General features: G+C 41.8%; 2 protein-coding genes across 3 annotated transcripts; one reads left to right on the top strand and one right to left on the bottom strand.

Moving 5' to 3' along the window:
* The first annotated feature begins 265 nt into the window (after positions 1–265).
* Positions 266–4413, top strand: LOC117756411 (kelch domain-containing protein 1-like). Its single transcript, XM_034576912.1, has 14 exons — positions 266–400; positions 639–748; positions 1253–1323; positions 1445–1562; positions 1844–1956; positions 2278–2365; positions 2465–2548; positions 2692–2772; positions 2882–2940; positions 3113–3222; positions 3305–3377; positions 3529–3613; positions 3971–4023; positions 4209–4413. The coding sequence occupies exons 2-14, from the start codon at positions 641–643 to the stop codon at positions 4351–4353; spliced, it is 1188 nt and encodes a 395-aa protein (XP_034432803.1). The 5' UTR covers positions 266–400; positions 639–640; the 3' UTR covers positions 4354–4413.
* Positions 4414–4416: 3 nt separating this feature from the next.
* LOC117756412 lies at positions 4417–8049 on the bottom strand. 2 transcript variants are annotated; one of them, XR_004612804.1, is made up of 4 exons: positions 6259–8049; positions 6005–6090; positions 4617–5557; positions 4417–4558 (listed from the first exon to the last, which is right to left on the bottom strand). XR_004612804.1 is itself a non-coding variant. In XM_034576913.1 (3 exons), the coding sequence occupies exons 1-3, from the start codon at positions 6763–6765 to the stop codon at positions 5455–5457; spliced, it is 696 nt and encodes a 231-aa protein (XP_034432804.1). In that variant the 5' UTR covers positions 6766–8049; the 3' UTR covers positions 4614–5454. The 2 variants fall into 2 exon arrangements, 1 of the variants encoding a protein (XP_034432804.1); XM_034576913.1 differs by lacking the exon at positions 4417–4558 and having other exon boundaries at positions 4614–5557.
* Positions 8050–24304: the final 16255 nt, after the last annotated feature.

The raw sequence follows: 24304 nt of genomic DNA, 5'->3' as shown, positions 1-24304 counted from the left end.
ACCATTTGGGTGAACACCACGTGATCGGAACCAAACAGTCCAGTCATGTACAGATCTGAAAATGTTTTGACCACTTCCCACAGACAGGTGGTGTGTTAAAAAAATGTAAACATATCGGATTTGTCATGGTTGTATAGTATATTTGATCTAATTGTATTCCTCTATTTAGACTCATCATATTTAATTTAGCTAATAAACACACCATTCAGTGGGCTGGTGGTAATGGGTTTATTTTATCTTGAAACACCGAGAACCGGAAGTGTATTCTAGGGTCCCTTTAGCAGCTTCACGTCAGGAGGAGCGACGTCCTCCTGCCGTTTTTACGTCAAATGGACAATTTAGTTTTGGATTTCACAACAGAGGAAGAAGCTCGGAGCGACTGGACATCGTCCTGCAGCCTGTGAGTGTGTTTCACTTTGTTTTACGTGATCATCTGTGTAAAGATGTTTCTGTGTTTGAACCTCAGCGCAACGTCACATTACGAACACAGGCTGCAAAACATGTAACAGCAACACTAACCCCCCCCCACAACAACAACAACAACATGCACGTTTGATTTCACAGGTGAGACGTTTAGTTTCGTCTGTTTCATCTCAGCCTCGAGGACACGTCTCCGTCTTTTCTTTTTCTTTTAACAGTCATGGATCCGGAGTTCGAGACCCACCGGTCGGAGCTGGTGGCCCGAGAGAGGAGCGGACACACGGCGGTGGTGGAGGACAACCTGCTGTATGTGTGGGGGGGCTACGTGGTGAGAAAAACAGACAGACACAGAAGCACACAGACAAACAAACAAAACAGTCAGATAAACAAACACACAGGTTCTTTGATGTTTGTTTGTTTGTTTGTCTGTGTGTGCTCAAGGATATTTTCTGATCAGTGTTAACAAAAAACAAACTTAAACACCCCTAACCCTAAACCTCAAGTTGTGTAATAAACTAGTCCCAAAGCAAAGTGCTATTACAAGCACTGATCACACAGGACATCTCATACAAAGCCACACTTCAAAACATTTAATACATATTAATTAGCCGGTGCTATATGATTAGTGTGAGCGTGGGGGATATCCAAGTCAGTAAGACGGTACAACCAGCTCTGCTCCCAGTAGACCTACATGCTCCCATCATGGACTACATGTTATTTCATCTTATATCAAAGATTCACATTAATAACATTGCAATGAAAGACTTGAGACATAATCCTGCTGTAAGTACATCCATATTTCACTGTAATAGACACATTTCTTTCTCTACAGTCAATTGCTAATGATGAAGTTTTCCTACCCAGCGATGAAATCTGGGTGTATGACTTACAACAAGGTGTCTGGTAAGAAAAAGCATCAGCATCAGAGCGTTCTGCTGTCGCCTCTATTGTTGGAAACTGTGTGACGACATGTGTGAATCTGAGTCGTCGTGTATCTTATATATTTTTTGTCTTGTTTTTGAAGGAGAGTGTTTCATATGACAGGCGACGTGCCTCCCTCCATGTCTGGGAGCTGCGGCTGCTCCCTCAATGGACACATGTACATATTTGGAGGGTGTGACGACAACAGACAGACCAATGAGGTGAGGCTGGGAACTGGTGCTCCGCCCGACTCACCTCGATTTTGACGAACATGTTTTTAAATATGTATTTATTTGTGGTTAATGAATGAATATTGCAATTTGTTTACACTAAGGTATGTGTCAGTAGCTTTTTCTCTAAATTTGTTGTCAACATTTGAAAGCATATTTAAAGTTTAGCCTCTAATTTGTTCTGTCCTCTAAAATAAATTGCAAAAACAGAAACAGATGTATATAAACGCTGCTGTCTCCCAGAGGTCACGGCTGTGTTTGCCTCCCAACAGCTCTACTGTGTCAACCTGACAGACGGTAAATACAGGTGGAGGAAGATGGTACACGAGACGGGCTCCGCTCCGTCACCTCGAGACAAATTCTCCTGCTGGGTTTATAAAGGACGGTAAGCAGAGCGAGGACGTCAACTTCAACAGATCGGTGATTCCAGTACTGTTGGAAAATAGCACTGTAAAGTTCATCAGCTAATGCTTAAATCCAATAATTGGTAACGTGTCAATACCTCACAGATTGGAAACAGTTTGATACATGTCAGTTTTAGGGAGCTCAGTATTAATTCATGTCTTTTCTTTTTCAATATTTTGTTCCCCCATATTTTTCTATTTTCAAGTAATTTCAAAATAATAAAGTTGTGTATTTCTATTTGTGTATTTGTTATGGTTATTCCACTTTAAATTCTGATTATCTTTCTTTCATCATAATCCAGGTTAATCTACTTTGGAGGATATGGTCACAAACTCCTGACTGATGTCGACAGCAGGAACAGAAGCTTCATTGTAGATGAAGCAGCTTGGGTAACATTTTGGTTTTATTGGCCTCGATAAGAAAATGGTACAAATCAAATTGTTCTCCCTCGTATCATGTAGCTCTCTTGTTGTTGTTGTTGTTGTCAGGTGGAGGACGTCTTCTGGGGATGGAACAATGAGGTTCATATATTTGACCCCAGGCAAGAGGGTTGGAGTGAACCACAAACCCATGTAAGTCAGTCACATGCTTGTATGCAATGATTTGGTTTCGCAACATTTATGTACGACACAGAGGAGTAAGCAGTATTTTATATAAAAATAAAAATGAAATGAAATACGCTACAGGATTTCTAATGACAGCTTGTGTGTGGCAGGGCCGTGCTCCCGCCCCCAGGGCTGCCCACGCCTGCGCCACCGCTGGTCACAGAGGATACGTGTGTGGAGGCCGAGTCATGGTGAGATCTCTACATGCTACTGACTTCTTCTCTCTTATCTGCATTCAGTTATTGATACACACAAAACGTCAAAGTCTGCCATTTGTAACTGTACTTTGTTTAAATACAGGAAACCAGAACAACTGACATTCACTGTCTGGACTTTGAATCATGGACCTGGTCAGAAATGTGAGTGTGTAGTGTAACCAAGGAAACTATTAAATCATGAGACATTTCCATCCCGTACTGGCTTATTTATTATTATTTATTTTCTCATTCTAACTTGTTTTTAAATGTATGGTGTGTATTATGTTTTTGCCAAGTTTTTCTTTGACAACATCGTGTAAAACATGTTTTCCAGACATCCGGTGTCCAATGCTCCGGTGGGCAGGTCGTGGCACACACTCACAGCGGTATCAGACAGCACCTTGTTCCTGTTCGGGGGTCTCAGCTTGGACTGCAAACCAATGAGTAAGAAAATGCACCTGTTTGTTTTTTATGTTTATTTCCTCTCTTCCGTTGTTTAAAAAAAACAAACACTTTCCTCCATCAGGTGACGGGTGGCTGCTTGATGTTGAAACCAAAACATGGAGAGAAGTCGAACATCCCTATAAGGATAAGCCAAGGTAGCAACACTTCAGTACTTTGTTGTCACGGTGCATTTATGAATGTGCTGTCTGGTTTATTTATCGCTTGTTGACAGACGGTAAATTGGTCTTTTTGTAAGAATATGAGCAGATTTTAAGTTTGTGTCCTTTCCGTTTTCTCCGACTCCAGGTTGTGGCACACAGCGTGTCCAGGGAAAGACTCTGACGTCATTGTGTTCGGTGGAAGTTGTGACTACATCCTCCTTGTTGATACTGTGAGTATCACTGAGAGAAAAACAACACAACCTTGGGGGAAAAAAATTCGAAATTTTTCACACTTTTGGAAAAATCGTCCCGAGAAATTAAGTTGCTGTTTTCTCAACAAAAACAAATATCGAAAGCCTTTCTGACTTCACATGAGCACAGGCACAAAACTATGTTAAGAGACAATTAAACGTTTTTGGTGCACATTTTATGCAGGTTGTATTCTTTACCATTCAAATCAACAATATCAAAAATAAATCAATACTGAAAAACCCTGTAAATTAAAAAAAAAAGTATCTCCCTTTAACAAACTGTGTTCACTATTCATTGTCTCAAATCAAACCTTATTACGTTATATTTCGCTTTAGGGTCACTGCAATGATGCACTCGTTTTCCAGATGCAGCCGTATCCTCTATTCAGGTAATTTTTTTTCTGTATTTTTTCTTTCATGAAAAAGACAATTTTACTTTTAACGATGTTATAGTTGCACCTGTACTTCTCCTGCTCTGGCAAAAAGCTAAAAATAGCTGGCTCTTTATTGTTCATGTTATAAATAATCCAATGATGTAATAATGACGTCTGTTTTTTAAAAATTCTTTTGACAGGATTTGTGAGGATTTCATTGCAAAGAACGTGAAGAGCCATGAGATACTCAGAAACCAGTTTCCACTCCTGCCTCCTAAACTCCTGGCAGCAGTAAAAAAGAGGATGTCGTTCTACAGGACTTCAAAGAAGCAAAAACTGACCTAAACGACCAACATTCACCTAAATGCCAACAACAATGCAATATCGTTACAATTTTTATTTATGAATGGTTCTCCCCTTCAGTGAGAATATCTATCTCACACTGCAGGGTAGTAGTTTAAAAATATTTTATAGTGTTATATGTTATTGTTTATTGTGTTCATGTGATGACTGTGATGATCAAATAACACAGTGGGAAGTTTGGTTTTGCCTGATGTGCATTTTTGGAAAGGACACACACACACACACACGGACACACACACAGACACAGTTTCTCTCCACCACGATCACATGATCTAGTACATTTTTAATTGCAATACAAACCAAAAAATTACAAAATCCTCCTGGTTGAAAAGTACTTTTCCTCGAACAGTGACAAGTTTTGTTGATGAAGAATTTACAGAATCTTTCATGCATGTCAGCTACTCGGTTCCACCACTAGGCGGCAGCAGGCCCTTATGCTTGAATGTGTCAACCTGGGTCTGACTCAAAGTCTCTGTGTTGCCACACATTCCTTCTTCCTTTCAAAGCAAGAACTGTGGTCAGGAAGGAAACCTTAAATAAACGATGTCGGCTCATACCTCTGCACGGTTGCTGCCACTCATGAGAACATATAACCTTATGATGTGCTGCTGGTGGAAAATGTTATCTTTGCATATATAACGCCCTTAAGAATGTGCCTAAATGTGCAGAAAGTGCAGCTCCGGCTATTAGAGAAATGTCTGCATTCACTCCTTCACCTATTAACAGACAAGTTAAAGTAAGGTTAAGTAATAAGGTGCATGCTCTGTGGGAGGTCGGCAGGACTGAGAGGGTGAAACCTCACCACTGCAGACAACAAACCAAGCAGGCCTCTGTCAGTCCACAGCTCTGGTGTCTGAGAGGAAAAACCTCCTGCCATCTGCTCAGGCTGCTGCTGTATTAACTCTGGAATTACACTGTCTCTTGTTGTTAAGTAAGACTTAAGACCCTGCATGAATACAGTGAAGTGTAGCCTTCCCCGTGTCGCAGGGAGTTTGTCTGAATCAACCCTGGTCCCCTCTCTCAAACGGTTGTATTCCATATAAAGACATAATCCCAGGGACAGTAGCTCATCAGCTGGGGGGGTCAACTAAACTCTCGCTCAATAGTGTCCATCAGCTTCTCTTCAGATCCATCGTACAGGATGACTGGCATGGTGAGAGAGGAGCTGTGGCAGCTGCCAAAAGTCCTGGGGAGAGTTTGGAAGCATGTCAACAGGATGCCGAATAAGGACAGGGAATCTAAATGACATATTTGTTATCTTTCAAACCAGATATGGCCTCATTTATTGAGTTAAACAACATTTAAACAATCAAATGAAGATTCCCCACTGGATATGGTAAGAAAGGCATCGTGGAGAAAAGGCCTGTGGTAGGAAATACATGTTTTTGTGGTCAAGGCTTTATAAATTTCATATTTCACAGTCGTGCTTCCAGTTTTCACACTCAGCTCCAACAAAGCAACGCTCTTGCTTGTTTCTGTCCTGTTTGCAGACGTCTGACTAATCTGATCTGCACTGACAACAAAGACTTGGTATTTGGATCCCTCTGAGTTAAACTCGATCTGGGCCCTGCTCGGTTTTTACAACTCCACTGAGCTCCATCATTTAATTATTGATCAGAGTTTTTCTACTTACGATTGTTTTTCTGATGTGGGCACAGAGTCCAGCGGAGACCCTCTTTTCAAAAAGCCCCGTGAGGAGGAAGAGGAGGAGGAAGAGGACTGACATAAACCAGAGACAGAAAGAAAACAACCTGATCGTTTATCCAGGAACGTTGTTCATTTAAAATTTAAAATTCAAAAACAGACAAACTGGGATTAAAATCTTAGAAGTTGTGCGTATTCCAATAATAAACACAATACAAATACTAGAAAAATAAAAGTCCTTACATTGTGCTGACTGGTGCACACTGTGGGTTTTTTTAAGTGTGTGAAGGCATCATTGCTCCTCTTGTTTACATCTTCAGATCCTCCGCGGGGGACACGTGGCTCCTCGGCTCCTCCAGACGCGCTGAGCCGAGGAGCCGCGCTCACTTCGTCCTCCGTGTCCTCCCGGCCGAGGTGGCACAGTCCGTACGTTTTGGATTTCATAAAAGTCTTCTTGGGAGGTTGTTTCTTCGCCGTGATCCTCTCTCGCTCCTCATAGTCCGCGAGGACCGTGTCCAGCTCTGCATCGATGTCCTCGTCCTCCCCGGAGAAGTCGGAGTCGGGCCCCTGGCTGTGGCAGTCCGGTTGCGCACGGTTGCGCGCGTTGCGTAAAACCGCGTGGATCTTCAGGGGCTTGAATATGCGGCTGTCCTGTTTGGGTGACGGGACCCCGGCGGTTGTTTTGGTCACGTTCACCTCGCTGATACACGCAGGAGCGACTTTCTTCCCCCGGCTCGGACCGCTGCCCATGTTCAGTGTGTCTGGCTGCTCCCAAAATCTAAAGTGCCATTTCCAAATCCCCCTTCAGGCACAGCGAGAAGCTGCCAGAGTTGAATATTAACCAACAATAACTTGATCCTTGGCTGTGTTTAAGGTCAGTTCTCAATTAGTGAGACAGATCTTTGGCTAGAAATCAGCTCTAAAGGCCAATTTCCCTAAACTCCTCTTCTCCTCATCTGCAGAACTGAGCTCTGGTGACATTATTCCAATGCTCTGACTGGCTGTAAACTTTGGAGTAACTCAACATCAGGATGAGAAGCGGTGAATCAGTTACATAACACCAGTTTGGCTCAGGACCTCAGGGAGAAAACTCCGCCTTCATATAGTGGGAAACACTCACCCTTTATGTTTCCATTATTTCTGCTGAACAAAAGCAACTTTCTCTGTCGAAGCCGGACTGTTGAGTCTCTCATGTGAGTTTTAATGATTTCTGTTTGAAGAAAAGAAAACTGAAACAAGATCCGTAGTCATTCCCTGGCCTGACAAAGAGGTTACATAAGGATTGAGACAGTATGAGGATGAAAAGGCTAATAGGGGCAGTTAGTTTGATTTATCAGCAACAATCACCAGCCTTTTGCCCGTCTGTGCACAGCTAACACGTTTTATTGTGCCAAGAGAGGTCAAGAGTGAGTGAGTTCCTGTCCGCCCGCCCGGGGCCCGAGAGGCCCCCAGCTCACCAGCCCCTCCGGTGACTGATTAAGACTGAAGCACTGAGTCACAAGACAGAGGGGGCATTCCTTTCCAACAGCCCGGGCTTCCCAGAGATTCCTCAATAAGCTTTTGTCTGGTCCACTTGCACGTACAAAAGACGGAGCGGGGGCATCTCCCTGCCAGAGCTGTCCCAACAAGAAACCCCAGAGTCCAACCCGAGCAAAGACCTTGTTTGCCATCGTTCATTAAGCAGGTCCTTCGCCCCTCTTTCCCTCGCATGTGAGTGCAAACATTTGTGTGTGCGGCAGACAGCTGTGCAACCTGTTCTCTCTGGAGGATGACCAAGTCAAAGACACCTGCTGGTTGAGCAACCGGCAAGTTTCTAACTGTAGAGAGGGGGGGGGCGGCTCAGCCTGCAAGATCCAGATGTCCCATCAAGAACATTCCTGCTTTACTGGCTGAGTTTTAGAGAACATTTGTGGATGTTATGTTGTCATCAAAGAGGAAAAGTCAAGGCTTCTTCTCCTTGACATGCTGAAGCGGAACATGTTCATGTGAAACTACAAAAGTAGCTGTTTTGCAGCAACTCTCATCTGCAGTTACATGTGTGTCAAGGATGGAATCATCTTGGATAACAGCCTCCTGTTTGTGCAATAACTGGATAATTGTATCCTGCAGTCCCCCCCCTCTCCATAAGTGCAATAAATCCCACTTATAGTTGAAAGTTGAATTGCTCATTATAGCTTGTACATAAAAGTTCAAGCACACGAGCGAGCTTGCCTCACCGCTTCTCCTGCAGCCTTGTTTGTGTTGTTTTCTCGGCCCCCATTTCTGTCACGCTCTGCCTGCACCAGTGTATCATTAAAAAGATCAGGCGGCCACATCTGGAGAAGAACTCAACAGCTTCCAGACGAGGGGGAGGAGGATCTGCTGCAGGACGAAGGCCACAGCCCAGCTCTCTACATATCTGTGGTTTCTCTGAGTTTCTCCCCGCTGCAAGAATATTCCTCCAGCATGGGCCAAGGCTTGAAAGACCGTCGGGTTTTGTGTTTTGCATCATATCTTCAACAACTATTTGAATCATATTGTTTTCTGTACAATGATTAGTCGGCTGTGGATACTTTTATTTCCTCCTAACAGCAGGAGAGCATGAGTCAGATTAATTATCATGACTCAACTGCTCCGCTTAAAAGGCAACAGATCAAACTTTAGTGGCCGCTTTGGAGCCAAAAAACGTTTCTCCTGTACGTCCGGTGAAACCAAATCTCTGGAGAGTATTTAACAAGACAGCTGCCCACTGGGCATAGGCATTCCAGTAAAACTGTCTGGGCCTCTTAGTCTGTCAGGTACACAAACATGCAGCGCGACAGGGTCAAGAGGGAAAAGACACACACACACACACATGGTTTTACTTCTATCTTAGTGAGGACACTCATTGACATAATACATTGCCTAGCCCCTTACCCTAACCTAACCCTAATTCTAACCCTAACCCTAAAACTAAGTCTTAACCCTCAAACAGCCCTCTGAAAAAGTGAGGACCGGTCAAAATGTCCTCACTTTCAAAAAGTGTCCTCAGGGTCTATGCTTAAAATAGTCCTTACAAAGATATAAGTACAGGAACACACACACACACACACACACATTTTGACGAACCAATATATAAATAACATAAGAATATGTAAAATGTTAATTCTTGGTTAACTTTAACAAGAAATATGTATTTTTCTTTAGTGTCTATGTTACTGTTGAAACCAACTTTTGTTCTAGTGGATAAAGGTCGTATGAGTTTAACAATACAGTAAAAATGTGTTCAATCACTTGTTGAACATTAAAACTTTTTAAACTAATGATAACTAATTGAATCTGTTCATAAAACCACCAGGCTTAATTTAAAGATGATCAAAGTAAGAGATATTCGATCAGTCAGTACATGAATGCATGCAGCGTAAAACCTGTCATACAGAGTGTGTGTGAGAGAGAGAGACAGAGAGAGAGAGAGAGAGAGAGAGAGAGAGAGAGAGAGAGAGAGAGAGAGAGAGAGAGAGAGAGAGTGAGAGTGTGTGTGTGTGTGTGTGTGTGTGTGAGTGAGAATTGGAGGATATAGTTCCTTTCTCTTTTACAAATTTACCAGCCACAAAAACAACGTAACATTTACATACTGAACTACAAAACACAAACATCTTCAGAGAGAAGATCCATCGAGACCTGTGCGACCGAACAGATGAGCGGAGCGGAGACAGAGGGATATTGTAACTCTGACACAGTGACATAAGGTTGTCAGGGCAACATTCAGTACAGCCAAGAGGAGTTCACCCGTAGAAAGAGAACCGGGGGCAGCCCTATTTATCTTTGAGCTATCCCTCTTAATCTGCTAGATTACCAAATGTAAATTAAGGCCTTTGCCGTTGTGTTGACGTTGAAACTACGTCACAGAGACGAACTTGTGACCTCGCACCGCAAATCTTTTGTTCCCTGTCATCACACGAACAATGACATAGGCTACTTTATACATCTCTCATTGAGACTTACAGTTTGTTGTAGCAGATATAAGGTTCTGACCTGCCTCATGATTCACAGCATGTGGTGAAGGGAGTGTTAATGTCACCAGGAGATGGCGCCAGTGTTCAATACAAGTACATTACACTGAATCTTCCCTATTGATTTCAGCCAATAGAGAAACTGAAGGGTTCTCCTTCAGGACGACAGGGACACTCTTCAACGATGACTTTAATTTGTATGATGAATATGTGAGGACAGATCTGCTAAGCCAATTTGAGGTTTTGTTTATGCTAAAATATTAAGTATTTTTATAGTGTTTCTATTTTTTTTATAACATAGAAGCAACACTGCACAGTATGTTAAACAATTTGTAAAACATCTTGACTTATGTAAAACCAATTCAAAATTTAAATTAAAAACCAATGACCTGAGAGGAACCTTAACAACTGTAACTGCTGGCAGCCAATGAGGACTGGCAATCAATAAACTGACGTATATGTAAAAATAGATAAATAGATCCAGTGTTTACTCTCTTCTAGCTCCATGTTTGGTCTCTACATTCTAATGAAGGAAATATATGGTTGTTTAGCTGCTAAAAGCTCCACTAGATTCACCAAGAACTTGCCAACAGTGGCTGTCTGATAATTGGTGGTAAAATATGATGTAAAATATATATTTCTAGACATTTCTTGTGGCTGAAAACAACACTATGAGGGCAGAGGGAGCCCACACACAGTGAAGCAGTGAGCTGTAACTTGTTATATGAAGCTCTGTAAAGCTACGGGAAGCTGCAGATTGAGGTGATGATTCACAGCTTCATCACTGGGAGCAACTCCTTTCACATTGTTATTATTTAAAATTTCCACTAACAAGCACTGTCCTCACCTTCTAGGGGCTATAACCGTTGAATTTACCACAAATAAAACCTTTGATCGAAGGTGAACCCGAAGAACAGTCTCAGGCCTTTGATTGGATTTCCATCCACTTCCCCACACTTTCACTTGCTGACGTATTTGTTGTAACAACGTGTAGTGGAAGCTCTACTCAACCAAGGTTGTGGTCACCACTGCAGTGACCCATTTTTCTGTCAAAAGGCCATGTAATCAACAGAAAACAATTACTGCCTCTCTCCGGCACTCAGAGCGCTCAATACCAGCATCTGCTCACTTCCTAATTACCTACTAGGTAAGAGGCTTCATTTGGAGAGAAACTCACAGCAATCAATCCTTGCATTATACTTGGCTTGTTCGTCAGCATCCTAATGTGTCAGATTGGAAGTGTCAGGTCTGCTCTACTGATTAACTTTTCCTCTACTTGCATTTTATTTGTGTGGCCCATTATTTATGCTTTCGCCTCTATTTTTATCCAAACTCGTAACCTGGCAGTAAATCAGGGTTCACTCCTCGGGCTCATTTCACCAGTGTTTTCCCCACAGGCCATGTGCTAACCTGCTTCTGCCCTCACAGCACTCTGTTTTAAATGCTTCTCCTTTGTTTAGGGCCTTTTTTTCTGCAGGAATTCCAGATACCCCCTTTGGCAGACAGTGTGTCATGTGGATTAGAGCAAGTTCCTGTGAAGCATTGCCTCAGTCAAGCCCTGGCTCCAGCGCTGACGTGGAAGCAATATGCGATGATAAAGCCGCAGCGCACCCTGTCTCCAGAAATCCCTTATGTTGCTGCTGTGAGTGACTTTGTGCGTTTGCAATAGTGTGTTGGAAACAATTTAAAAACCTTAAAAAACATAAAATACTGGATACGAATGTTTCAAGATGAGTTGAATATATTTACAAACAACTTTTGCTTGTTTTTAACTATGACTATGCGAGTGGTATGACGTTAAGGGGCGGAAACCTACTGGGTAACATTGCCATGAAGTTTTGTACAGACATTCATGTTCTCCAGAGGATCAGCCGATCCCCTGACTATTCTTATGGCAACACCAGTAAATTGTGGTTTTGAGTGAAATATCTCCACAGCTACTCTGTGGATTGCAACCTGGAATGTCCCTGAGGATGAATCGTCATAATTTACTTGATCCCTTCATTTCTCCTCTAGCGCCACCACCAGGCCAACATTTAATTTTGTCTAACCTGCAAACCAAGTAACATTACCAACAGCTTCAGCTAAGATCTGTGTTTACTGCACATTTCACAAATGTTGCCATGCACGCTAACACACAAAACTTGAGTAACATTACACCAGCTAAACATTGTCATTATGAGCATGCTGCACTCTAGATGTATCATCACATCCAAAGAAACCTATTATTAAATTCAAACAATCATAATTATCTTGATCATAAATGAAATGGTTCAAATTAAACTAAATAAATACATAGAGCAAGACATTCTGCTAAGATAGTGTCCCTACAACGACACAACAAGCTGCTGAACAGCACCTCAGACGGTTTTAGTCAGTGATTTTCTGTCTATTCTCTTTTACTCTCTGTCAGAGCAACACGCAGAAAACTTGAACTGATTCCTTCCCTTGGTATTTCTCTTTCAAAACATTTTGAAGGTGGAGGAAAAGTACAGGGGGTCCAGAAGAAAAGCTGCACCGGTCTGATGTCTGACAGGCCACAGGTGACGTTGAATGGACAGCTGCACTAAAATCCTCACTATTTAATTGATAAAGTCTTGGTGGGTTAGCAGCTACGGCAAGTTCTTTCAAATTGATGTGGATTCGGGAACCTTCTGCAGCAGCTTTTCAAAGGTTGTGTTCAAAAAAATCAATTTCTTTAAAACTGATTTGTGAAAATAAAACATCCATAGGTGATGGAACCAAAAAGTAACGTCCATGTTGGTTTCTGTTGCCAGACAACAGAGCATGTGACGGGTTTGCAGAAAGATCACTTTTCACAGTGTGTTGCTTCCCACAACAACAACAGTGGATGCCCTACATGACGTACAGTAACACAGCTCAGTGTTTGTAAGCTCCAACATGTCCTGAAGTGAGCCTGTGACAGACAAGGGGAAAAAGTGCCATGCGGTTGCTCCCCCCTTTCTCTTCCCTCCTTGTTATGTAATGGCACTGTTGATGGCTGGCATCATTATCGGCCCTGTCTGTGCCGGTCTAAAAATACTGTTTAGGACTCCAACAGTATGTGGCATTTATGTAGCTGAAGAGAACAGGAGAGGGGTTTGGATCACAAGCTGTTCCTGTGACAGAAAATGTGTGTGTGTGACAGAAAGGGCGGGCGAGGAGGAAAGATTCAAACTTGAGCAAAAAGAGAGCGGGAGGGAATTATGTGTGTGTGTGTGTGTGTGTGTGTGTGTGTGTGTGTGTGTGTGTGTGTGTGTGTGGAGTAAGACTGAGAAAGTAGTGGCAGAGGTGTGGAGGAGGTGAAGGTGTCTGCAGCTCACATTTTAACATGTCTTCCCGCAGCGGCCGCCTACAAAGAAACTTTCACTCGTCTGCTGGATATTTCTTTAAACTGCCAACTGAAAGCAGAAATTAAATTAATTTCATCTTGTAGAGAGAATTCAGCAAATTAAAGTCACAGGTCAGTGTGAGGACAATCCCAGTAGAATTTATACTTTGGTTTGAAACATAGTTTCCTCAGTCAGCCTCTGCATGAAGCACAATTTAATGCCAAACAATTTTTCGACAAAAGAAATTCAGTGTATTTGTTTTTAGTTTTTCCTCTTCTCAGTGGTCTGAAGTTGGAAAACGGTGTCACATACTTCAGTGCACCAATCAGAATTTAGCAGCATTTCCAACCTGACAGTTGTGTGCCTGTTTGTTTATGCTGGAAGTCCCCTGTCTTTTACATCTGAATAAACCGCACCGTAACAGAATATCTGAGTTATGAATGTTACAGTCTTTACTGACTCTTTGATGAAAAAAGAAATTAGTTGAATCAACTTAAAACATTACTTTAACACACAAATGAATAAAGCTTAGTTATGTAAACACAGTTGAGAACTTGAAATTGAAAGAACTAAATTCATTTGTTTTTTAATCTTTTAAGTTAATAAAGAACTTGATGCATTTTGCTCATGTTTAAGCTAGTGAAAGGACCTTGATGTGAGATTATTGTATACAGGTCCTGTATATATATATATAATTTTCAAAAGATAAAATACAAGAAAATCACAGCAATGATGTTTGTTGAATATAAGTACATATAATATAATCAAATATAAACTGCAATTATTAGCTACTAACAGTACAAAACACAGCAATGCTTCCAAAGCAAGGTCTTGACCTTCTATACAAATAAAAATGAATTGAATTAAAAGCAACCCCATCCTAAAAGCACATTATTTGATAACTCAGTTAATTTAAGGAAATACAGGATATAATGTGAAAAATGACCCTGGAGTTAAGTCTAACCTCCAGCTGCTGCATGTTTTTCTAAAGCAAACATTTGATGAACCTTTTAACCTGTACATTGATTTTTATTCTTCTAATACTTCAGGGAAATGGCTTGACTCTGCAATACAACTGATTAACAACTGGTGGGAATACCAATCGTTTCACCTGTACATCGTGCAACTGAATCATAACAGCAACAGAGCAATTGTGCATCATGTAGCAGCATCTGTTAGAACTGAGGAAACTGGGAGTGACATTCTGGAGCTCGCACAGACTCGGGACTCGGGGGAGGGAATCTACTCAATTATGTTTAGAGCAGCATTATTGACTAAACGTTTCTCCTAATTAACATGCTGTTAAAGTCGACGCTACCACCATATTGTTATTTGCAGCATCCATAAACCTTGCCTCACACACCCTCCTGTCAATAGAAATACATTTTATAGATGTTTGTCATTAGGTTTGTCTGCAGGACATAAAACTTGTTTTAGACAATGAGCTCTTAATTGACTCATAGAGGACATTAGTGCTGTAAATAGTGATGGACATAGGAGCATATGTAATATTGCCATTAAACTTTGTTATTCATTATATTGGATCAGACTACAGACTGTATATAAAAAATGGACGTGTCTCCACTTTTTCCCACTCTCCAGAAATACAGCTAAAATATCCCTGATCTTGTACATTTGGAGCCAGAGTCTGCACAGCGACAATCAGGGGGTGGAGCCCTAGTAGCAACAAAGTCACTCGACCAATTGTGAGTCCGTCTCAGCTGTCAATCACGACGTTTAGCCCCTATTCTTATAGCATCATGTCCCAACCATTTACATAGAGGATTTATGACCAACGCTGCAGCATGCCACCAGGTGGCAATTGGCTCCACTTTTGGAGAGCAGCCATGTCGTCCATCTTTAAATACTGTCAATGGACCAGACTTACCTTGGAGTTTATTATTATCTGCAGCTCCAGTGGCAGTGTTCAGATCCATTGCCTGAGTAAGGTTGATAATAAAAAAAATGGTGCCTAAATAAAAATACAAAAATATAGAACGTATTTAAAATGTTCATTAGGCATGTGCCTGTCAATATCCTAAATTATATATTTTTTTACTATAAATTTGATGAGCTAAAGTAAATACACTGAAATAAAAATACAATGTTCCTCTCCAAGTAAACTGATTGATTAAATGTGCTTTCTTCTACTCAGGGATTACAATTCAAGGTATATAAATATAGTAATTGATAGATTTGGAGATTTGTACTGATGTGTAAACCTGTGCAACATTAAATTATTCATAATTATTCACGGTATGATAACACAAAATAAAGAATAATGGCATGTTGTGTTGTTGTGATATTGCCTCTGAGACACCCTCCGTTGTCTTGTCTTGATAACAGCTCTGCCGTGGCCTGATGCAGCGATGCCACGCGGAACACCAAACCCTGACGGCTGTAGTGAGCCACTGAAGCAGAAGGGCGCGCTCTGTGTGGAATAGAGTTACCCATTCTTGACAAATTACACCTGGTAAGCAAGTCTGAAACACGTTACCTCAGTGTTTGTAAGATTTATGAGCTCGACTGCATCCACATCTAATTCACTCGGATCTGGCAGACACGGCAGAAAGTCCGTGATGAGGACGGGGGGGGGAGAAGAAAAAAAAAAAAGAGATTTTCTCAACAGTTTTTTGTGAAGACGTGTGCACTTCCCCCATCATTCAAAAGAGGTTGTAAAAGTTAACAACCTCTGCATATAATAGGAATGCAGTAAACATACTCTGACATATGGCAGGTTATGCTGATCAAAGCCTGACAATGGGGTTTAGATGGGGGCCAAGCAGAGGGGAGGGAGATTTCCAGCGTTTCTTCACGTTATGATATTTTCTTGTCTACGAAATCTGGATGCTATGTGTAATTGGAAAGAAATGTGATGACGTGTGTTTATGAAAGGGTTTTTATTTAATGTCAGCACAAGAGGCCCTCGATCTGCAGCCGCTCTAAACGCTCAGCCGTTCGTGGCCTTTCTCTCTTTTCACCTTCCTCAGATTGTGGAGAAAGCGAGTGAAGCCAACTCGGACTCCAAACAGGGTTGTGAGGTATTGCCCATATGAAGTGATTTGGTTCTCCGGCTGTCTTGCGCAGAGCTCATATGCTGCTGTTGTGCTGCTTGTGTTATCAGAGCTCAGTGGACTGGGCTGAATAATTCAATGCTCCCAGAAGCACCCCCCCCCCTATCTCTCTCTCTCTCTCTCTCTCTCTCTCGCTCCCTCGCTCTCTTTGCACCGACCTAGTTTACATCAGGAGTTTACAGGTTGGGCAGGGGGCTGGAGAATTGTAGTCGTGTAGCCTTGGCTATCAAAAAGAAAAAGAAAAAAACTTGGTCCGGGCTTTGACAGCATTGGAAATTCAAGTTGGGATGTATTATTAGATGTTGAATTTTGTCATGTCCGTGTCACACAGTTTCTAGTCTGTCCTCAGAGCGATAGACAACAGTCGCAGCGGCACAAGCCAAACAGGTCGTAGGACTTAACTTTAAGCTGCATCCAGAGGCACAGAGTTAGTTCAACCACCTGCCAGGCTGACAGAGGAGAAATGTTACGCCTATTAAACAGACCTCCAACCATCCAAAACCTCAGCTCAGTGACAAGCCTGATGGTGCTCACAGCGCTGGGTTGACCTGCCAAGATAGTTGAGCTCAAACGAGCTTAAAACGCAGCATGAAACGCTGGCTGTTGATACTCATCTGTGAGTGGGTGTCTGTTTGCCACAAGCTTTGGAACGGAGGGTTGTTTTAGAGTTGACAGTACAGATCTGTCAAGTCTTGGAACACAGAGGTTTTGGAATTGTAAATGTGCGGATGACATCTTTCCCTCTGAGCATTGACCAAAGGCTCTATATAAAGATGGACGACACGTCTCCACTTCCTTCCGCTATCCAGGAAAATCAGCTAAATCATCCTGGATACAAATGCTGCCATCTTGCCTATTTGTGGTGGGGGGAGTCGAGTCAGTCTCAGCTGTTAAACATGATGAGTTTTTACAGAATTAAATAAATGATTGAAACCAAAATTACTGGAAAAGTTTGCGCTCAAACAAACATGCAGGTGAACTACCTAAAACTAGAAAAAACATATTAGAGAAAATGTTATTGGATGTGGATCCTTCCTGGCTCAACCTATCCCAGGATTCATTGCACTTCAGTGATGAAACCTTTTTTTAAAGAAGTAATGGCACCGGCCAGGGACAAGATGTCCAACGGTTGAGTATCATGCTTCAACTAAACTGAACAGCAAATGGTACTGTACATACGTCAAAAAAACACGGTGGGCATTAAACTTTCTCTGCGTGTCCAACTTAAGCTCTGTTGCTAGGCAACAGCAATAAGACGAGCTGGAGAAGCCTCTGTGGACGAGACCATCTCATTTGGTCTACACGGCCCACGAAGACCGCCTCCTTCCTCGAATTCTCCGAAGGATGCAGCCCCTGAATTGAGACACGACTCATGTCTCATCTATTAGCATGGAGGAGGCGGGATTTATGACCTATACTGCAGCTGGCCACCAGATGGCGGTCGAGATGCTTTGACTTCACTTTTGGCTTCAGTCACGTTGTCCGTCTCACATTCCACTAAACTAAGGCTGGAACAACATACGCCAAGCACCATAGTAAAGAGTTAATGGAATTTCCCCTTGAGAGAGAGAGATGAGAAATCCAACAAACAAAAATTGAATTGGACAGCCCCGGGTTCACGGGAGCCAAGGTTAAGGAAATGCAACAAAAGCAGTGTAGTGTTTTCATAGAAAATCAATACTGTGCTCCTCATTAATGTCCTCATGCTGCTGTGTGGAAGACAGGTCAGATTTTTCAACATGCGGGGAACACAGAGGGAAACAGAGATCAAACAGAGTGCAGTCTGTGTCGGTGCAAAGCTCGGAGCAGACACTCGGCGAGAAAAAAACGTTCTCGCTATAAATACACTGATGACACAAACCTTTTTGCCACGAAAGCGTAGCTGACAGATGGGGAGATTGTTTATCACGTCCCCCAGTCAAAGAGCTTGTTTCCCTGAAAAGTCTCCGCACTGAAAAAATAGAGCTGAACTCATTTTTCAGGGATAATTTAGGCAAATCTCATTACTCTCACATCCCACATGTTCGCAGCGCAGTCCCCTCTTACTCCCGACCTCTGGCTGACCCCCCATTAGCTGCAGCTATCACGGCCTGACATGGATATCATCTGCTTTGGGTCAATATTCAAATGGCACCTCAGATGTGGTGGCCATTCCTGCCAAGTCTCTCTCAATGCATTCTGGGTAAAAAGGTAAGAATTATATCCCAATTTCCTTTAAAAAAAAACTTTGAGCTGAAACACTTGCAAGAGATTTTCTTGGAATACTGATGAGGAGCCAGAAATGACTTAATCAGGAGGCTTGGTTTAATTAAAAAGCTCTTGTGTCAGAGTTGAAAGATATTCGATTTTTGGAATAGTGTCAGTTATGAGTCATAATAATCTACAGGGACATTTCTTATTTTGACCTCTGCCAAGGAGTCTTGTTGGTTGGTTTGTTTGTGTTCGTCACCAGGATTGCACACAAACTACTGAATGGATTTTCAGACTTAGTGGAAGGATGTGGTGTTTGTCAGGGAAGAACCCATTCATTTTTGGTGTGGATCTGGATCCATATCCTGCAATATTCTTTTTTCACTCCTTTAACATTGAAAGAAAGGACGTTTTTCATATTTCCTCCACCTGTTTATAATCCTGTATATATGACTGTTCTCACAAACTCACAACAGATCAACAGTTTTCCACAAAACTTGTTGGAAGGATGGGACATCAGCCGAAAAAGTACTCATTCAATTTTGGTGCAGATCTAGGCAAGGGGACAGATCGTGATATTATTTGTTTTTTTCACATTGTGAGATAGGGCATTTTTGGACATTTTTGCATATTAACCGGGGAATCATTCATGGATCTTGATGAAAAAAAAAACTGCCATATTTAGGGGACTGATTCCTATGAATGGATTAGATTTTGTGCAGCTTGATTGAATTTAAGGAGACTGCTCTACCATTGTAGTCATTATTATTATTTTATGCCATTGGTTTATGATCAATCACTAAGTCCTGCCCCCATTCACCAATGTAGTGATACCTGAAGAGTTCAGCCTTTCGAAACAATGGCTCCTTGATGTCAAAGAGAGATATGCAAACACATGTTGATGTTGAAATGATGCTAATGTTAGCTCCATGTGTTGCTTAATCGCTAGCTGACTTTTAGATGTTTCACCCTGGCTTCTTTTTATCACGAGAAAGGGACTCATTTAACCACTGGATAGCTGTATGATAAGCCTGAGCATGTCCCAGGCCAAAACGTCAGCTTCCCCTACTTGCCGATTATTGAAGCACTGCTCCTTCTCTAGTCGTTTCCCACGGCAGACATTTTGCTGTGCCAAAGTACAGGTGTAATTGATAACATTAAAAAGAGTTACTGAGTCCTAGTTATTGTGCTGGCTCACTGGGACACTGGGACACTTGATGGAACTGAGCCATCGTTAACAAATCTGTTTCTCTTGTGCTTTTCCTGCTCTGAGTAAAAGTTAAATATCTGCTGTGAACAAAGTTTATTACAGCGTGGAGCTATTCAGTCCTACACTGGTGTACAATATGATAAAGCTGATATTTAATTCTGACACAACCTTGCTCGGCTGCTCCGCTTACATACTTTAAAGACTATTGTTGGTATTTAAGTATAACAGTATTTTTCATAAACGATAAAAGGCTTTTAGGATGAAAGCTAACTGGTGTGTCAAAGTGTCATTTACGAAAAGAAATGCGTCTTTTTCTCACGATGTTACTGTCAATGCCCACATTCTTCCAATGCATCCTTTATATGATGTGGTTGTTAAGCAAAACATCCACTAGAGGGAAGCACAGAGTTGAGAGTTTCTGACAACAACAAACATGGCGACAGCGGATGAGGTTGCGAAGAAGCAAAAGCTGCCACGTGGTCCGTGAGGCCATTAAATACATCGCAACATGTGGATGGTGAATTCATTCAGTACCACATTATCTCAGTCTCTCTCTCAGGTGGAGACTTTCGCTGATTTTGCTCACTTCCCTAAAACATTTGCTGCTAACCCCGCAAAAATATATTCCCACAGATTCTGCTGTGTGGCCTTAGTATTAAGCTATTTAGCTGGACATGCTACCATTTGTGTCTTATGCTAGCGCAGGCAACACACTTACGGAGTTTAGCGTAAGTCCAATCAGGAAGACTGTAAGCACGTCTCATTAGTCACATGCTTAGTTCCAGCTCTATTTAAGCTCCACCAGCTCATTCTCATCCAAACACAACCTGAAACACTGGCATAGAGCCAATCACCCATAAGCTGTCAAAGTTAAAAAATGTTTGACGTGATTGAAATCCATTTCAATCAAACTCTTGTATTTTTTGGTTTGAAAAGGTTAAGGAAAAAGAAACACCACCTCCAAACTTTTTTTCTCAGCCGTCCCCACAACTCTGTAACGTGCAACAAGAAAAATGTGTTTGTCATTTGTTATTTTTGCTATTAGCATCGTCGATTTACAACATAACAAACAAAATCCCTGCTGCTAATAAACGCAGCAGAAGGTCAAGCTACCCCCTTGTGCCAACATCCCAAAACAAAAGGCTACATATTACCTCTATGAGTGCTCCCAACAATACGTCACAGTAAATTAAATTCCACCCCCTCTACACGGGCTGGAGCTGCTGCTTGATCCCCTCAGACACTGACCTCTCTTTACCGGTCAGCCCAGTCGGGCAGGAGAGTGAAGCGAACGAGCCCCGGCGACGAAAGGCCATCCCTGCTTAGCTCGCAATCCACTCTGCCGGGGCCGACATCAGAGGTGTTATTACCATATAAATGAGATAAGGTCTTTGATGATTGCTGGCTGAAATTAAAGCCAAACAGTCAATGAGTTTGAGCCGGTTTTTCTGCACGTGGACGGAAATTGTGACGTCTTACAGTAGATGGACTTTTCCCGAATTACTCTTAGACTGTAATTACCTGTCGTTTTTCTTGTCTTTGTTGAAACAACGTGTGATAACCAGTAGAAATTTTCTCTATAAAAGCTTCATGGCAGTTTATTTACTTAAACGTCTGTCTGTTGCAGGATATTCCTGAACAAACAAAGTTGATTTTATCGTCTTGACACAATTAAATGACGATACTTGTTTGTTTACGAGACCAAATGAATACATTGACTCTGGCAAACGGCCTTATTTAGAATCCTGTTAATCCCCTTAATGCTGTATGATTACAAAGAGCATGAAGACACCAGCCACATTCAAATTAGTCCTCATATTAGCAGCGAGCAAATTAGATCTTGATAAGTGCCGCTAATTACGTCTGCGGTGAGTTGTGGGCGATGCTTTGATTTTCACGAGTGTTGTATCACATTAGCGTGCGTCGGCGCTGTGAGAGGGGCAGTGGCATTTATTAGTTGATGGAATAGCCCACCTGGGATAAGAGCAGCCATGACATTTCAGCAGTGGAGCAGGGCAATTACCTCGGGTGACAGCGGCAACAGAGCAAACCGGCCTTTCCTTGTAGTTCAACTCATCGAGGCTTTGATTTGTACTCAGGTTTTTTTTCCTTTCTGGTTGGACATTTAAAGATGAAAAAGTCTTGAGTTTTGAAGATTATAGGAGTGTTGAGGCAATGGAGTATTCATGTGGATATTAGCTATACCAAGAAGGACATCATATAAGCTAATATTATAAGTTATTTTGCCCTTGTATTAGTCACCATTGCAATAGTTTGGGCTGGAATCATTGGAGGAATAAACTTTGGAAAGTTGTCAGAGTTCATTTCCATTTCAAACAGATTAAGTGATTTCTTTTTTACATTTTTATCTATTCAAAATATATAACATAGGTCTATTCATTTAGACACTTTAAGTAAGAATTGTTACATATTATATCTTTAAAATAATATTAATAATTCATGTATTGCTTAGAGCAGAGAAAACAAAAGACCAACCCTCCCGGAAATATAAAAAACAGTGTTTGGGAAATATTGGTTTTATTTGGGCTTGTGTTTAGCATATGTTTTACTTCATTTTGTATATTGTTCAAGGGCGACAGGGCCCCAGAGAATCAGACGACTCCCAGTGGGCCGATGGGCCATCAATAAATCTCTCTTTATAAAGTTTTAAAGTCAGTCTCTTTCATTTAGGGAAGCCTCACTCGACAAACACAACCACGTTTCGACTCTCACTGACCCGATCCAACCACAATGACGACCACCGTGTCTCACATGATGGATCTGGTGTGAAATACAGTACATTTCCAAATGCAGTTTTTTAAGGGCAAACTACAACAAATGATCTCAACTTGAATAATTTGGTCTCGTACTGTTAATTTTTCCTCTTCAGACAAATGCAAAAGGTTCCGCCTGCTTCTGGAAACTTACTGATCCATCTTGAAAACACAAACTTTGCTGTAGCGTCTCCTTACTTAACCTCACGTTAGAGCATATGCCTCTGGGCGGGTGAATACATTAACAAACATGAAGAGTGTGAACCAGGCTTAAATTGATTATCTCTTAAGGAGGAAGCTGTGAACTATTGATCTTGTAAGCTGTGATACCATGAAGGTTAAAAACCATCTCACACTATAAATCAAGGGATGATGGATGATTTCCTGCATCTACACTAGTTCATTTTCATGGGAAACACTTTTTAAATCAGGTTCACCGACTGGAGCGTCCGACTTGGATAATTCTTTAACATCTGTGATGCTCCGGCACCGGATCAAAACGAACGACCTCGGCTTTGTCGCGACCTTTCACTTCCGCGAAGTCACGAATTAAAACCTCCTCTAATCACGGCACTGTGTTTCAATTACCCCCACATCATAACGGCACTCTTCCCAGAATGCCACTGCCTGAAGGTCACGTCAGCCTTTTAGCATTGCACGCCGTCTAGGACTTTTTTGTGGGTGCCCTTTCGGTGTCTGTCGCTTCGCAGGATAACACCAATCGCCATTCAAGGATTTGATTGCATGCAAGGCTACATGATGAGGTGCCGGACATGTTTCTGTACAGTATATTAGTCATGCAGGCTGTGTCTTCATTGTGGAGTGTGTCATCTTGTGTGTTGTGTTGACAGAGAGAGAGAGAATGGCAGACTGAGAGACGGAATGAGGTGGTGGTACATTAAGTAAAAAAAAAAGGCGGATAGGAATAAGGCAAGAGACTCGTCCTGCCTGTGATGACTGGCTTTTTACCTTGAGTGATTCCTTCCCTGACAGAGGCCTCTCATTAATCTTTCACATCTTGCCTGTAGTTATCATTACTAAGAAAAACGTCAGGCTCTCTTCCCTTATTTTGACAGAGGCTCTTACTTTCATCTCCACAACGAGAACATAGGGGGAGATTCTTGTTGTTTACCAGCTTCTCACCCACCTCGGAGATTCTGCTGTGTTTAGTCAGCCATCCACTAAGAAACACGTCTGGCCATATCAGCACATATCTTATTATTCTGTCGCGAGAAAATGTGAACTGCGAAATAAGTAGCTGAGCAAAAACATGATTTTTTTTTTTACAAGTAATTTGATTACTACTCCTAAAAATCACATTTTCTTTATAAAAGGGGAAAAAATCTGCTTCTTGAGTAAGATTATTCAGAACATTAATTCTGTTGGTTAACTACTGTGTTGTATAGACTGTGGATGGACGACATGATTGCTCCCCTAATTTACACCAGAATAGGTCATAAACCCTGCCTCCTCCATGTTAGCAGATGGGACAGGGTCCAAACTAAAAAGTCAAAGTACAATCTTAATGATTGTCTCTGTCATTTTAAGAAGTTCTTATCACACTGATGTATGTTCAAATCTTCATTTTCCCTGTAAGCTTGGTTTTAACTCGATGTTATAAAAACAGAGTGAAACTTAATGAGACTAAATTGTGATTCAAAGTCTACCGTGGCCCCTGGATAGTGGAAGGAAGTGGAAACATATCGTCCACCTTTGTATACAGTCTATGTTTGACACA

This window comes from Hippoglossus hippoglossus, chromosome 22 (genome assembly GCF_009819705.1).
Source record: "Hippoglossus hippoglossus isolate fHipHip1 chromosome 22, fHipHip1.pri, whole genome shotgun sequence".
Lineage (NCBI taxonomy): Eukaryota > Metazoa > Chordata > Actinopteri > Pleuronectiformes > Pleuronectidae > Hippoglossus > Hippoglossus hippoglossus.
The sequence above is the reverse complement of the archived record's forward strand: the minus strand, read 5'-3'. Positions and strand labels throughout refer to the sequence as shown.